This window comes from Danio aesculapii, chromosome 5 (assembly GCF_903798145.1).
Source record: "Danio aesculapii chromosome 5, fDanAes4.1, whole genome shotgun sequence".
In the NCBI taxonomy this organism is placed as follows: Eukaryota; Metazoa; Chordata; class Actinopteri; order Cypriniformes; family Danionidae; genus Danio; species Danio aesculapii.
Window position 1 is genome coordinate 60,654,438 of NC_079439.1, and position 16,709 is coordinate 60,671,146.

At 34.3% G+C, this 16,709-nt stretch overlaps 1 protein-coding gene across 2 annotated transcripts in view; it reads left to right on the top strand.

The window, feature by feature from the left end:
* fer (fer (fps/fes related) tyrosine kinase) overlaps positions 1-16,709 on the top strand; it is a 69,220-nt gene that overhangs the window by 45,997 nt on the left and 6,514 nt on the right. For both annotated transcript variants that reach the window (XM_056458601.1, XM_056458602.1), the window contains exons 13-18: positions 2,881-2,937; positions 6,286-6,401; positions 6,514-6,608; positions 6,759-6,882; positions 11,789-11,943; positions 15,213-15,335. In XM_056458601.1, the coding sequence (XP_056314576.1) occupies positions 2,881-2,937; positions 6,286-6,401; positions 6,514-6,608; positions 6,759-6,882; positions 11,789-11,943; positions 15,213-15,335 (670 nt within the window). The remainder of the gene's footprint in view (positions 1-2,880; positions 2,938-6,285; positions 6,402-6,513; positions 6,609-6,758; positions 6,883-11,788; positions 11,944-15,212; positions 15,336-16,709) is intronic.

Here is a 16,709-nt window from a genome sequence, read left to right on the forward strand (position 1 = left end):
GCGCGTTTTATTAATTTGTTTGCATTGTGGGAAAATGCAGCGCGTTTTATTAATTTGTTTGCATTGTGGGAAAATTCAGCGCGTTTTATTAATTTGTTTGCATTGTGAGAAAATGCAGCGCGTTTTATTAATTTGTTTGCATTGTGGGAAAATTCAGCGCGTTTTATTAATTTGTTTGCATTGTGAGAAAATGCAGCGCGTTTTATTAATTTGTTTGCATTGTGAGAAAATGCAGTGTGTTTTATTAATCTGTTTGCATTGTGGGAAAATGCTGCGCGTTTTCGTAATTTGTTTACATTGTGAGAAAATGCAGCGTGTGTTATTAATTTGTTTGCATTGTGAGAAAATGCAGCGTGTGTTATTAATTTGTTTACATTGTGAGAAAATGCAGCGCGTTTTATTATTTTTTTGCGTTGTGAGAAAATGCAGCGCGTTTTATTAATTTGTTTGCATTGTGAGAAAATGCAGCACAATTTCGTAATTTGTTTGTGTTGTGAGAAAATGCAGCACGTTTTAAAAAAAATGTGTTTGTGTTGTGACAATTTGCAGCATGCATGCTTTTTAAACGGATGAACATCTTTTCTCAATTTGCTGGCGTTTTTCGTAATTGCATGTGTTTACTTAAATTGCAGCACGTCAAGCTCTCTCAGCCACCATAGGTTTGCGCTCAATAAGATCTTTTTTATTTAAATAAACAAAAACTTATTCAACAAAAAACATGACCAAAATTCCTAATACATTAAATACATTAATTAGTAAAAAGAGACACAGTGAGAACATGCAAACTCCACACAAAAATGGCAATTGTCCCAGCCAGGACCAGAACCAGCGACCTTCTTGCTGTGAGGCAAAAGTGCTAACCACTGCGCCACTTGGTCGCCATTAACTTTTTTTTAAGTAATAATGTTTTTGTTATATCAATTAAAATAAAATCAAATTTTAGGGTCCAAATTGAGCATCACTTACAACAGTGGTTCCCAGAGTGGGGGTCGGGACCAGGGTGTGAATTACAGGGGGGTTTGGGGGGTATTGACCCCCCTAATTAACGCTTAATCCCCCCTGAAAAAGGTTAAAACAATATGTATGGTGGGTCAGTTGTTTAATACTGTGAAATATTTCACTCTGATCTGTATTTTAAATAATAATGTTAATAAATAAAATAATAGATAATATACATTTGACCACCCCTATAATGGTTCAAACCAATGTTAATGCAAAATTATGCCAATCAGTCTAGTCTAGAAAAAAGTCTAAAAGTGGCAGATCTAGAGCATTAATAGACATTGTGTTCACAAGACTTTTTCTCAGAAAATAGGTGTTTGTATCTATACTTAATACACTAAAGAATACACTAAATATCCCTCAAAACATTGAATGATGTAGTTAAAAATAAATACAAAAATGGTTGAAGCATGTATTACACAAACTAACTCAAACAGTTGACCCCCCCACACCCCCACCAATTGTTAATGTACAATTCACACACTGGTCGGCACCCCCGGGGGCTCGCGTGACAATAAGCAGGGGTCACTTGGTGATTTCCAAAAATCTAATAAATTTTATTATATTATTAGAATTACCGTATTTTATCCGTAACCTTCTGAAGAACACAATAGTAGTTAATAATAACACTGTTAACATGTTAATAATAAACCATCAGCCTATCGATTTTTCAATTTTTAAAATTAATTTTTTTATTTGCGACCCCTGGGGTGATTACGCTATATTAAAGACGTGGCAATAGTGTCAGATGCAGCACATTCATTTTATGGCACCAGGACAAACTGTCTGACATCTTTACGGCACTCACATACATTAAAAATAAATACAGGCCACAACTGAACATGGAGGATGGTCTCCAAGTGGCGTTCTCCAAAATTAACTGATGAATAGACTTGGGCCTATTGGTACGTGCGCACCATTGTGTGCAAGGATTATATATATCTATAAGCTCAGAGAATATTGGGGACTGGCATTGTTATTTTGTGGGGTGCGAACTGAAAGGTTCAGGCACCCCTGACTTAGAAGACAAGCAAAGTGAAATGCATAGCAATATTACAGCAAGGAAACTAAACTTTTCTGTCTCAACCCAGAAAATACAGTTTTGATTAATTCTTTTTTTATTGTGGATAAGCATGTTTGGGGAAGTCCATTATTGTCCAGGTTTTATTGTTGACACAGGAGGTCACTCGTCTTCATGATGTTTCCAGTAACGGCCTTTTAATTGATGCCATTATTGTAGCATTGTAGTAAATGTCTGTTGTCATTAGCACTGATGTAGGTGCGTAGAGGTCTTAAAAAGGGTCTTTCTTTGTGTGTTTTAATTGCCTTTGAAACTCTTTGAATTCTCTAATGTCGCCTACAGCGCTAAATCGACTATTTGCGATCCGTAAAAGCAGATTGGGTCAATCGTTTGACCTAAAATGTTTAATTGAACTCGCTAAGAGGAAATCACTGACAAAAACATGCACAGGTAAAAGTGTTTTGGTGACTCGATTCTGCTTTATTTGCATACCTGACCTTTTTTTTATGAAATGTATGTCAACATGGTGTAATTTGCAAATGTCAGTGGATTGTATGGATGTACTTTGTTTTGCTTTTATTCTGATAGTGTATTACGGTACTTTTGGACAAATGCTTTGCAATAGAACATGGGATTTTGGAGATGTTCAATTGATACCGCAGTATGTCTCTATCGAAGCGAGTGTTTTTGTGGAATGAGGTGATAATTGCATCATTATCATTCATCAGAGGCGCAGCACAGTGACTGACCCACAGGACTCGCAGCATCTCTCTTCTGTTCGTCTCTGCACGAGTCATTAGTTCATTAATGAACACGCTTCAGAAAGATAATTTGCTATTTTTATTTTGTTTGCTCAGGATAAGAAGTGGATCCTCAATCACGAGGATGTCATTCTCGGAGAGCTTCTCGGAAAAGTAAGTCCTCACCGGGGTCAGAAATAAACTTTTCCAGTAATGGGCAAAGTTTGCTCCCTAGATTTGATTTCCAGTAGGATTATTATATATCTTTTACCTTCATTAGGAAATTTTTAATAACATCTTTGTGGTAATTTATGTAAATTTCTTGTAATCATTGTAGTCACAATAATAGAAATCAAGTGAGAGATTTTATGTTTTGAATGCATATATCTACTACATATGAATTTTGACAGTATAGTAGGAGTATTTTGACAGTAAAGTAGTATTTTGGAGTATAGTAGTTTATATATCATTATATCTAGGCCCACATGGAATCTGCACATGCAGAAATCCACAGATTTTTGAGCCCATCATTTAATCAATTTTTTTACTTGTGTGTAAAGATATATTTATTCTGTTTTTATAATAATTTCAGTAATTTTGTTGAATAATATGCAAATGTTTACATGAATTATGTACAAATGTCTTTTAGTAGATATAATGCACATGGACTCTTAACTTCAGACAGCCAGCCCCAGAGCTTCCGGTTAATTGTCATCCCATACAAAGTTGATGCATTTTAGATCTGATTTCTTTAAAAAACAGCGATCCTCACTGCCTGGCTGAGACACGATATAAAGTGTGTATCAGACCAAACAAGAAGCACTGCATTCAATTATATCTTTCTGCGCCATTTCTTTAAAATATGGAAATTAATTTTGCCCCAGTATTTTCAATGGTTTCCCAGTTATGGGCTGCAGCTGGAAGGGCATCCGCTGCGTAAAACATGTGCTGGATAAGTTGGCGGTTCATTCCGCTGTGGTGACCCCAGATTAATAAAGGGACTAAGCCGAAAAGAAAATAAATGAAATATTTTTAATGGAATTTCTGCGCTAGCCTGCTGCAAATGACGACGCTTGCGTTTAAATGATCTTTTGTCTCTTTTTACGCTTTAACAACTAAAATGGATGTTTACATTTATGTAACTGATTATATTTGAATTACATTACAACATCTATGCTATAAAAGGAACCTTATTGAAAATTGTCACAAAGCTTTCACCTGAAGTTCATCATTGGCTGAAAAACACTGTGCATATAGCCCATTGAATTTGCATTGTAAATCTTAAATAAATGTCAAAAAGTAAGTTTTTAATCTATGTTTTTAGTTACAATACTGTGTATAAATTTACAGATTTTGTACAAAAGTCTGCAGAAAACCCTAACATATTTATTCTAAGAATCTGATAGCCTTAGTCAGTGTGCTAACATATAGCACAACTGCGCTGTGGCCATCCCAAGTTTGAATTTTGACCTTTCCTGATCCCATCTCCCTCTTCAACTTCATTTTCTGTCAATATCCACTGTCCTATCATAATAAAGCCAAAAATTAATCTTAAAAAAATCTTACATTTATATTTCTTTGGGACTTTTTATAAATTAAACATTTTAACCCTTTAACTGCCTGCTCTACCAAACGGTTGACCATGTTTTTACTGTTTTAAATAATGACTGTTAAAGTAATTTAAAGAATGACTGTTATAAATAATGGTTTACACACACAACATTTTTGGCAACATTCTGTTGCACTACTACACTTGATTTAGTTTTTATTGTAAAAAAAACAACAACAAAGAAGCATGTTAATTGAGAATCTGAATTATTTTATGGCATATTTAAAAAGATGATTTAGTATTTAAAATTTTTTTATTTTGAATATTTTTTTAAAATAAATTAGTCTTACGCTTAATATTTTCAGGTTTTTCATAGTATATGTATTAAGTCCGATACTTTTACCATAAACCAACATATCAATCATTTGGTGGAGGTTGATATTTTTTAAATTATGGGATGTGTTGAAAAAAAAATGCATTCAGTGCGTTAACTAGCAACACTGGGAGTTAAATGAAATTGAACATTTTTTTTCTTGGTGGGGTAGTTAAGCGGGTTAAAAGTGACTGTTATGAATTTATAACAAAATGTACAGATTTCTTTGCTATTGCTGTTAGTATTCTAATATTGTTGATGAATGGAATATATTTTAAAACATGTTATGTTGATGTCATTCTATTGCAAACTTTGGCATATTCAACAAAAAAATCATGCATTATTCTGAAAAACGCTGCATAAATGATCAGTTTCATCATATGTGCAGTTCATTTACGATGAGAGAATTCATTATAGTGCAGGTTTTTGTGAGTGGATGCTCATTCAATGAAAATGATCTCGAAATGCTTCCGATTGGCAGTTGCATTTATGAGTTCAACCCAGAGATGTGTGATTGGTAGTAAAGTTAAGCACTGCAAAAAAAAAAACATGTAAAACATTGCACAGATCAAAGTATAATGCAATGAATTGATATTTCCACATTTCACTTTAATATAGCCTGAATGATTTCTTAACGCTGAAGAGTTATGGTGAAAATTCAGCTTTGCATCACTTTAACAAATTAAATGTGAAAATACATTTGAAAGTGCAAAACAGGTTTTATATCTTACTTCACTGTAAAAATATCTGTAAATTAGCAGTTTTCTGTATTTTGTGATTCATGTTTTTATTTCCCCCCGTTTATTTATGCTTTTAAATTGAAATATGGGACCTTAATCTTTTTTTCTAACAACTTTTAACCTTGAAAAGTTAAAAGAAGTGACTTTTATCATTGTTTTCAATTGTTTAAAGTGATATATTGTCTGGGTTGGTGTATATTACAGTACAAAAACCTTGTAATAAACTGCCAGTATATTTTCTGACTTTTTTATATATATATATATTATTTCTTACACGTTATATTATTTCAAATTACTAAAATGTCACTTTGTTAAACTACTGAGTTGAATTTTCAACATCAAAAGTTGACAGAGATCAAGGTTCCATAGTGCAATTCAGTAAATATACAGAAAACACAGAAACTGTTAATTAACATATATTTTTTTACAGTGTATATAATTGTGTTACTGTGTTTTTGATTACATAAACATATCCATAAATATATATTTGGAAAATCTCCAGACAGCATTGGATACTGAATGATTCTTACCGTATTTACGTACAATTGTGATTTTTCTTGTATACACGGTAAGACTTTTACCAAATGTATAAGTGTAAGTTTTAAAAAGAACTAACCAACTAGTCTGTTAAAATATTCAACTCAAATAACTAAATTAAACACAAATACTAAATTTCACAGTGAGTTTTGTTAATTTGTCAGCTGCGATGACCCATTGTTTGTTCAAACACTATGGCATAGGTTCAGAAGGCATAATAAGGTGTACAGTATGTTAAGAAAAACCTCTATCTTTGTAGTACTTTTGATATTTTATTATTTTAAATGCAAATACTAATTGCTTTTGGGTGAATGTTGTTTTAGGGAAATTTTGGTGAGGTTTTTAAAGGAACGCTACGTGATAAAACGCCGGTGGCTGTGAAAACTTGTAAAGAAGATCTACCGCAAGACCTCAAGATAAAGTTCCTCTCAGAAGCCAGGTGACATTTTCCATTCAACATCAATGAATAATGTTCACCTTATTTATAATTTTCCTAAAAATAAAGATGAGAGATGAAATAACGTGGTCATTTATGCCTCCTCTACCTCTAGGATCCTAAAGCAGTACGACCACCCTAACATTGTGAAGTTAATAGGCGTCTGTACCCAACGGCAGCCCATTTACATAGTAATGGAACTTGTGCCAGGTCAGTAAACTGGATCTTTCCCTCCGCCATTAGCCACTGAAAAAGCATTCCTCATTAAAAGTTGTGTCATACACTTGTTTGAGATGTTGGTGTCTCTTTTAATGTATTGCATATTTGTAGCTCATTTGTTTTGCCATTTTTTTTTGACAGGCGGAGACTTTTTATCATTCTTAAGGAAGAAAAAGGAAGACCTCAAGACAAAGCAACTAGTAAAGTTTGCATTAGATGCTGCTGGAGGAATGGCGTATCTGGAGCTGAAAAACTGTATACACAGGTAGGAAAAATCAAATGCTTCAGATTTAATTATATTTATATATAAACAGCTTGTTTTAGGATATCTTAGTCAAATTATTTTTCATGACAATTAGTCATAAATAGCTTTTCTTTACTTAATCTAAACTACTTATGTTGTATTGTCTCCATTTATTCTGAGATGTACATTTTCATTTATTGCAATCTAGATTTATAATTCATAATATAAATCCAGAATCATTGCTCATTGGATCAGGGACATTTAAGATCAACATAAAAAATCATAAGTCCAAGGCACTCAAAAAGTAAGTGAAATAGTAAAAAAGCTTTTATTTACATGGCTATTGTGTTAAAAATCAGCACTGTTGTCCCTTGACCCTAAATAAAAACTTGCTCTGATGAAGAACTTGCCCCTGAATAAAAAAACTTACGCCAATGAAGAACTTGCCTCTAATTGAAATTTGCCCCTGAATGAAAACTTGCCTCTGATGAAGAAATTGCCCCTGAATGAAAACTGGCCCTGATGAAGAACTTGCCCCTGATGCTTTGTTAATAAAGGCTTTTTAACTTTTTCACTTACTTTTAAAGTGCATTGGACTTTATAATTCATAATATTTGATACTTTCGTGTATCATAATAATAAAAAAGCAATAATACTATAGTGCAAATATTTAAATGGAAGTTTTAATTACAGTGCATCGGGAAAGTATTCATAGCGCTTCACTTTTTCCACATTTTATTAATGTCACAGCCTTATTCAGAATATTGAATGGGAGTGTATGGGTGTTTCCCAGTGCTGGGTTGTGGCTGAAAGGGCATCCACTGCGTAAAACATATGCTGGATAAGTTGGCAGTTCATTTCACTGTGGCGACCCCTGATTAATAAATGGACTAAGCCGAAAAGAAAATTAATAAATGAATGATTAATGGTGCCAAAATGGCAGCACGGTGGCTCAGTGGTTAGCACTGTCGCCTCACAGCATGAAGGCCGCTGGTTCAAGCCCTGGCTGGGTCAGTTGGCATTTCTGTGTAGAGTTTGCATGTTCTCCCTGTAATTGCTTGGGTTTCCTTTGGGTGCTCTGGTTTTCGCCACAGATGTGGTATAGGTAAATTGAATAAACAAAACTGTCTATAGTGTATGAGTGTAAATGTGAGAGTGTATGGGTGTTTCCCAGTACTGGGTTGCAGCTGGAAGGGCATCCTCTGTGTAAAACATGCTGGATAGGTTGGCGGTTCATTCCCTTGTTGAGACCCCTGATGAATAAAAGGACTAAACAGAAGGAAATTAATGAATGAATAATGGTGCCAAATGTGAATATTAGTGCATCTCAAAAACTGATATTTTGAATGTTTAATAAATGGACTTGATTGTTTTCAAACTGTGCACCATTGCCAGTAGCACAATAAAACCTTTCTTTTTCGTGATATAAACAACAGAAAAACAACAAGATTGAGCGGCACCATTCCTTCTGCTTCTTGTCTGGTGGTGATTTTTCTTATTTATTTATTTTTTAAACTGTGAAATGGGCTTTGGTGCATTGGGCTATTGAGGCCAGAGCCAGTCTGCTGAATACACGTCGCTCACAATTGAGTCTGAGAAATGAGCTCCGACCGCTTTCACAGCCACGGCTCTATCAGCACCCCGCTAAAATCCATTTACTATCAGACATGATCATGTTAGAGGCGGCAGCAGTTGGAGCACCTTTCTGTCAGATCACCGCTCTCTTCTCCGCCGCCCCCCCACTGTCTTTCCCCATCTCATGTCAGCAAGGCAATTTTTGGGATGTGACAAGCTAATATGGCTGTGTGGCTGAGGATGTCTGCTCAGCATAAACGCCCCGCGGTGGATGGAGACCAGAATCTTAAATCGCTGCTCTGGGATGGAGCAATTTTAGAGAGTCATCTTCCATGTCTTAGAGAGATGTTTTGAATATGATTATCAGCTTTTATAGATGTTTAAAGATGTGATTTAAAATTCTGATTCTTGTAACATGCATACTTGTAGCAAGTAATTGCTTTTTTTGTTCTTTTTTTAATGCCACACTTAAAACATGACTGGGGGAATGGTTTCAGACAACAGTTAGTGTACATCAAGGCTGTCTTCTATCACTCAAACTTTTTAACATCTACTTTGAGCACATCATGATTGATGCTCTAGAGTATCTCTATGGCACAGTAAGCATGGGAGGGTAAAACATCACCAATCCTCCCCTTGTAGATGACATTGATGGGCTGGCTGGAAGTGAGGATGAGCTTGCCACATTAGTGAAAACCCTTGATGAAACCTCCTTCAGATTCGGTATGGAGATAAGTGCAGAGAAGACTAAGTTAATGACAAATGATGTCAAACAAATCTCAACCAAGATCAAAGTCAGAGGGAAAGAACTGGAAACTGGAGTCAGTTCAAACACTTAGGATCTGTCATTAGTGAAGAAGGATCAGAAATAGATGTCAACTTCTGCTATATCAAAGATAAGACCCATTTGGAAAGACAGAAATATCTGTCTAGAAACAAAAATCTGATTTCTGCAAGCGCTAATCCTATCAGTCTTTTGGTGTACTCACACTAGGCATGGTTGTCTTGAAACCGTGCTTAGGTACGATTGTCCTCCCTCCCCTCTCCCCCTTGGTCAGCACTCACATTGCTATTTTTGCCTTCCAAGCCTGAGCATGCTTTCATCATCAATGATGTTCAGTTTAACAGGAAGAGAAGTGCTCTGGCTCCTTACAATGGAGATTGCTGTAGTTATATTGTTTTGTATTTAAGTTGTTTTATATGCAGTGACACGCAGTCAAATCTTTTGCTGAACAGATCCACCACTTTTGACGCACATAAATGTCCATGAAAGTCATAGTACTGCATGTATTAGGAGGTTTACTGAAGGTGACAGCTGTCACACAGCATGGGATTTGCATCTTTAATAAACTATGACAGTTCATGTTCATGGATAAGTAAGAATGATTAATAAATCCATATGAAACGGTTCCTTAAAAGTGACGTCCTGTCTTCAGTTTCGTGCTCAGACGTGCTTTGCACTCACCCTACAAGTGTGCTGCAACAAAGCCCAACCGAACCGTGCTCTGACACACCTCTTCCAACCAGCTAAACTGCACCTGGGCCCAATTCGGATCACTCACTCTTACTTGTCTGATGAACCAGGAAATGGGGGTCAAACGTGGCTGGGCACAGTTCGGATAGCCTACTGCGAGTACACCCTTTGAGATGTGTCACATGGACCCTAACAGCAAAACTACCACAAATAATACAGTTACTTGAAATGAGAACTCCCCACCACTGTCAAAAAAAAGCAAATCAGATGGTATAGCCTTATCACTTGAGCCAATCTCTCCAAAGCAATCTTACCAAAAAAAACAAACACTTTTTGATAATCATCAATTCATTTGCCAGCAATATTCTGAAGTGGATCTAATATTGTATACAAAAAAATGCTATAAAAGCAGGTATAATATTATATTCATTGAAATTCAAAGGTTGTCCATATTAATATATTTTAAAATGCAATTTATTATGATGTTGAATTTAGTTTTTCTAATAATCTGATTAGTTGCTCAACAACATTTCTTTTTATCATCAATGTAGAAAGCTGTTGTGCTGCTTTTTTCTTGTGTCATTGTGGTGTCAAAAAGTGCCCTTTTCTTTGTGATTCTATGAAGAATTTAACATTTAAATCGTTAAATTTAAACATAAACTTTTAAAGTTTTAATGCCTTTGCTGGCACTTTTGATTAAATAAAATGTATTGTTTAAAGCAAAGTAAAAAAACAAATAATACACTAATAAATAATTTCTTTTAAAAACTTTTAAAGTCTAGAGTTACTTTGTTAAACAGTTGCAAATAATGTAAATAGCCATAAACACTTTTAAATACTATATATATATATATTTTTAAGGTTGTTTAGATTCTATAATTTGATGTTAAAAAGGTAAATGTGCTTTTATTTATACTATTATGTGTCTTATTAGGTAAATGCCCAATTATAAACTTTGACACCGGTGAGGTAGAATGTATATATTGTAAAATGGCTTTAATGTTATTTGTGAATTTATAAACATGTATTGCAATGGCAAAAATGATTGAGGTCATTTTCAAGTATTGCACGATAAGTTGATATATTGATTGTTGTGACAGGCCTACGTTCATTATTATATATATATTTTTAGGATATGTTTTCACTTTTCAGTTTCAATGTCTAATTCTTTGAACGTTTAGCAGTGAAATTTAAATCACACTGAACTGAACTAAGCTGAACTTCAACTCTGAAATCTGGACTACTAGAACTTAAGCTGCTTTGACATAATCTATATTGTAAAAGCACTATAGAAATAAACATGATTGAATTATTGAATCATTAAATTACTATAAATAGTTAAATAGTTAAATATTCTTAAGAATAAATTAGTCAGTTTTTTTTAAAGAGTGGACTTTAATATCATGCTATTTTATTGTCATACTGGAATTATTTATTGAATGGCAGAAAATGGTTTTAAAATGAAAATAATAATACATTTTGGTGCAGTGTATCGCACAACAAAAATTAGATATTGTATCAGGCTAAACCATGTAGTGTATGCCAATTGATTGACTAAACAAATGCATCAAATGTAATAAATATGTGAGTACGATTTTGCTGGTGTAGAAGAGATCATTCACCATGTTTAGATTATTTTAATAGCGGTAATGAGTACCTTTGATTTGATTTCCCTTATGTACATTACAGACGCCAATAGTTCTTGAGTTCAAAAATTGAAATACTTTCTTGCGTGTGTATTTTAACATCAAAACAACACGAGATGTCCTGCAAATACTGTTAAATATTTAGTGTTGCAAAACGTACTATTTTAGTTCATAAAAAACTCCAGTGAAACCCTGAAGGTACTGAATTCCAGCATTTCTCTCAATCCTGCAGAGACCTGGCTGCTCGCAACTGCCTCGTGGGAGAGAACAACGTGCTGAAGATCAGTGACTTTGGGATGTCCCGACAGGAGGACGACGGCATCTACTCCTCATCAGGACTGAAACAGATCCCAATCAAGTGGACCGCACCAGAAGCACTCAACTATGGTAGGAAAACCAAATCAATTATTTTAATGTGTTTATGCCATTAAACATATCATTACTTTTTTCTTTTTTTTTTTATATTTTGATAGTGTGTGTTTGTTTATTAGTTGAGATGCTATTAAATGGAACAATCACGTTCACAAATGTTCATATTTTTAATATGAAGGTTTAATATTTTGATAGAATGTTTAAGTAATTAATTAAAACAGTATTTATTTTCACACACGTGAATATCTTGTTTACCAGTCTTCCTTATTGAAGGAAATTGTAAAATAAAATAAAAAATAAAAAATAAGTATTTTTTACTTAAATATTTATTTTAAATATTCAATATATAAAATGTATTTCTCATGCTTAAAATGTATATATACTTTTAGTCATTTAGCAGACACTTTTGTCCAAAGCAACCTAAAATTGAAGAGGCATTCAGTGATTCAACAAGAAGAGGGAACACACACAAGAAATTCTAATAATGGAGTAAGGAGGGGGAGTGTTTTTTTTTTAAATAGAGAGAAGAGTGTTTTTACAGGTGGTTTGTCAAGCCCACTTACCTGTGTGAGGCACATCATTTTTCATAAATGCAGTTTTTTTTCTTTAGCGCTATGAAGTGATTGTAAGAAAGCGTCTGGTAAAAATGTGCAAATCTCGACAGAGAGAAGAAAGAGTATTTTCTACAGGTGGTTTGTTAAACCCACTCACTTGTTTGAGGCACACTCAGAATTGTATAATGTTTTGAGGTTGTCGTATGGTCTGCTGGGGAGAGAAGAGGCTGTTTTTTTTCACAGGGGCTTACTTGCCTATTTATTAATATTACTTTTACTTAGCAGCTAAACAATTACACTAAAATATCTGTCAATTAACAGTTTCTGTTTATTAACGTGTTTTGCATTTATTTATGGTTGTGAATTGCTTTATGGGATGTTGATCTCTGTTCTGTCAACTTTTGATGTTGAAAATTCAACTCTACAGTTTAATAAAGTGACGTTTATTGACATTTTGAAATAATTTATAAGAAATAATATAGAAGTAAGTCTACTTACAAGGCTTTTGTACCATATTATACAACCCCAACCCGGACAATACATCACTTTAAACTATTAAAAATTAGGGATGTCCAGATCCGATCATGTGCTTGGAGATCAGGCCCGATCATGTGGTTTCAGACTCGCTCGGAATCGGACATTACCTCTCGATCAGGACTCGACTCGACTCGAATATATATTTATTATTTTTTAACACCTCTATAGATATGCGATGGCACAGAGTTAGACCTCTTTCACACAGAAACAGCAACGCATGCGGCATAACATCACTTTGTTTCAGAGACACTATTGGTTATATGCTGGCAAAGTAGAACTTGGAAGCAGCTTGAAGCAGAAAGCGTGAGTTTGTCTGCGGTCTGGAGGTATTATAAAGTTGATGACAACAACATTGCCATAGCAAACTGTAAGATACGTAAACTTGAGATATTGGAGGTGCTATTTGTTTTTATATTTCTTTTTTTTTTTTTTTACTGTTGCAATAAAGTCCAAAAGGTAAGAATTGATCTTGTTTATTACTTGATTGTTCAAGCTACTATACAGACGTGCTCTGTTTGGTAACAGAGTTGTTTAATGTTTAAATAAGGTGAATTAAACAAAAAATAAGGAATATCCTCAATCTGTTTCTTCAATCTTCTTTATTTTTTATTTTTTATGCATTATAGAAGTATCAGATGGGGTTTTGGTATCGGTAGATACTCAAAATCAAATGAGTTAGACTTGGACTCAAGCGCAAAAAAACCTGATTGGGATATCCCTATAAAATTTTTTTTTTTACTTTTCAGGGTTAAAGGTTGTTGAAAGAAAGAACAAGGTCCCATAATGCAATTCAAAAGCAGAAATAAATGGATAAAAATATAAAACCTAAATCAGAAAATACAGAGAACTGCTAATTTATGTACATTTATTACAGTATAGTAATTTTTTTTGTTTATTATTTTGGCATTTCTCCGCTCCTGAAATACTTTACGTGTCTTATGGTTTGCAAATAAATGTATACCTTTTCCCTCAAATACTGCTCAATGAATTATCACTTTGCTTTTTGTGTTGTGATCATCCATATTCATATGATGAAATGTTATATATTAGGGTTTTTCTGCCATTTGATGATGTAACAGTATATATATATATTAGTGGTGGGCCGTTATCGGTGTTTACGTGCTGCGTTGACGCGAGACTCTTATCGGGCGATTAAAAAAAATAATAATAAATTATTCCTGTTAATCTATTCTCAAAGTTGGGTTGGGAGCTGGGTCTATTCTACGCAAGCTATGATGACTTTCACCTTTATATTTTAGCGCGGATGTATACCTGGCCAAATTGAACTGTAGAGGGCAAGAATGAGTCTTCGAATCTGTGTGTATTCCTACTGTGAAATTACCACATCAAACGTGACGTGCTAACATGGATGCAGTTTACTAGAGTGAATCAGATTAATGCTAGCTCCACATCTAACTATCAGGCACCTGTAGAGTTTAATGCGTTCGAGTAAAATATATACAAATAAAACTGACCGGGTGCTTTTTAAAATGACTGTGAATGAAAGTCAGACTGGTGAGTGTCTGACAAAAAAAAGTGCCTCTCTAAATCAAATTAGCAGGATGCCCTTCTGGATCTCTCACTTACTTCGAAGACACTAATGACTATGCTTACATGGATATCTGCAATATAGTTATTTGCCTTAATAGACAATAATATGATTGAGGTGTTTACTTGAGATTCCTGTAATTTTGGGTGACTTCAACTGCAGTTTGGCAGCTTCACATTCACTCATGAACATTTCATTCATGCCCCAGTGACAAACTGGGGTATTTGACGCAAATAACGAGTAAGGACTGGTGAGAGTGTTACGGAATTTAATAACGCACGGTAAAAAAACTTGCGCATTTCGCGCCGTGTGTGTGGATCTTGTCGGAAAACATGGAAAAAGCCCTGCATGACAGTAATGGTTGGGTTGCGGTGTTTACTTCAATAATGAAGTATTTTCTCCACGTTTTAATTCCATTTCTGTTTAGTTCAGTTATGACTTTTTTGAGGTAATCAAAAAATCGTTGTTTCGAGCTTATGTAGGCCTACAGTTCAAAACAGTGACTGTTTAAAACAAGCACTTTTATTTGTTTTATGTTTTGATACATGTAGAATGATTTTTTAAATGAAATGATTATTTTCAGATAAGCGAATACGTTAATTGAATAAGCTTTGGTCCAGACTGATGTGTTGTTTACATGACAGGGAGATACAGCTCAGAGAGTGACGTGTGGAGTTACGGGATCCTCTTGTGGGAAACCTTTAGTCTAGGAGTGTGCCCCTACCCTGGCATGACCAACCAGCAGGCCCGAGAACAGGTGGAAAAAGGTACAATGCAAATTCCACTTTTAGCAATAGAATCATAGACTGATGTGACGTTTTTAATAGTATTCAAGTTATCTTTCATTTGAATTGGTCTCAAGCTGTTTTTGTTGATGTTTACATGTTGATTTAATGACATTTGAAATGAAATTATATTAAGCATTCAGTTTTGTTTAATATTTTTTGTGAGATTAATGTGATAATTATTTGAAACAAATTAAATAAATATACTTTTTTGTTTAATTAGATTGTATTTATATTTCATTATATTCTATATACACTCATTGGCCACTTTATTAGGTACACCTTACTAGTACAAGGTTGGATTCCTTTTGCCTTCAGAACTGCCTTAATCCTTCGTGGATTTGTGTTGAGTAGATTCAACAAGGTACTTGAAATAATCCTGAGATTTTGCTCCACATTAACATGATAGCATCACGCAGTTACTGCAGATTTGTCGGCTGCACATCCATGATGCAAATCTCCCGTTCCACTACATCCCAATCCTCGATTTGTACTAATGGGCCCAAAGTGTGCCAAAATAATATCCCCCACACCATTACACCACCACTACCAGCCTGAGCCGTTGATACAAGGCAGGATGGATCCATGTTTTCATGTTGTTGACGCCAAATTCTGCATTTGTGCCCACAGAACTGCCGCTCACTGGATATGTTCTCTTTTTCGGACCATTCTCTGTAAACTCTAGAGATGGTTGTGTGTGAAAATTCCAGTAGATCAGCAGTTTCTGAAATACTCAGACCAACACCCATGCCACGTTCAAAGTCACTTAAATCACATTTCTTCCCCATTCTGATGCTCGTCTTGACCATGTCTACATGCCTAAATGCATTGAGTTGCTGCCATGTGATTGGTTGATTAGAAATTTGTGTTAACGAACAGTACAGGTGTACCTAATAAAGTGGCCGGTGAGAGTTTATGTTTATATATTTTTTAATATAATGATAATTATTATTGTTACTGAAGTGAAATGGTACAAATCTGCAACATAGCAGTTTTTATTTTTGAATTTACTGAACAAAAATGTGTTGTTTTAGTGAGTGAACCATGTGAAATTTATATTAATTCAATTATGTGTCATTTCATTTACATTTTATTACCATTTCATGATTTCAATTGATATTTTAATTCTATGAAATAAACTGTTCATGAAATTGAATACAAACTCACAACAATAATTGCTTTTATTTAATAAACAACTGTACACAAGTTGCACTTTTAGTGAATGAACCAAAGATGCTATATTTATATTACTTAATCCGTATATTTAACTACTGTATGTTAGAATGTTGTAAACAAAACCTGATTGGAGCCAATATAAGAAGAAAAAAAAACTGTCTGTTTATTTCCAATAAAAAG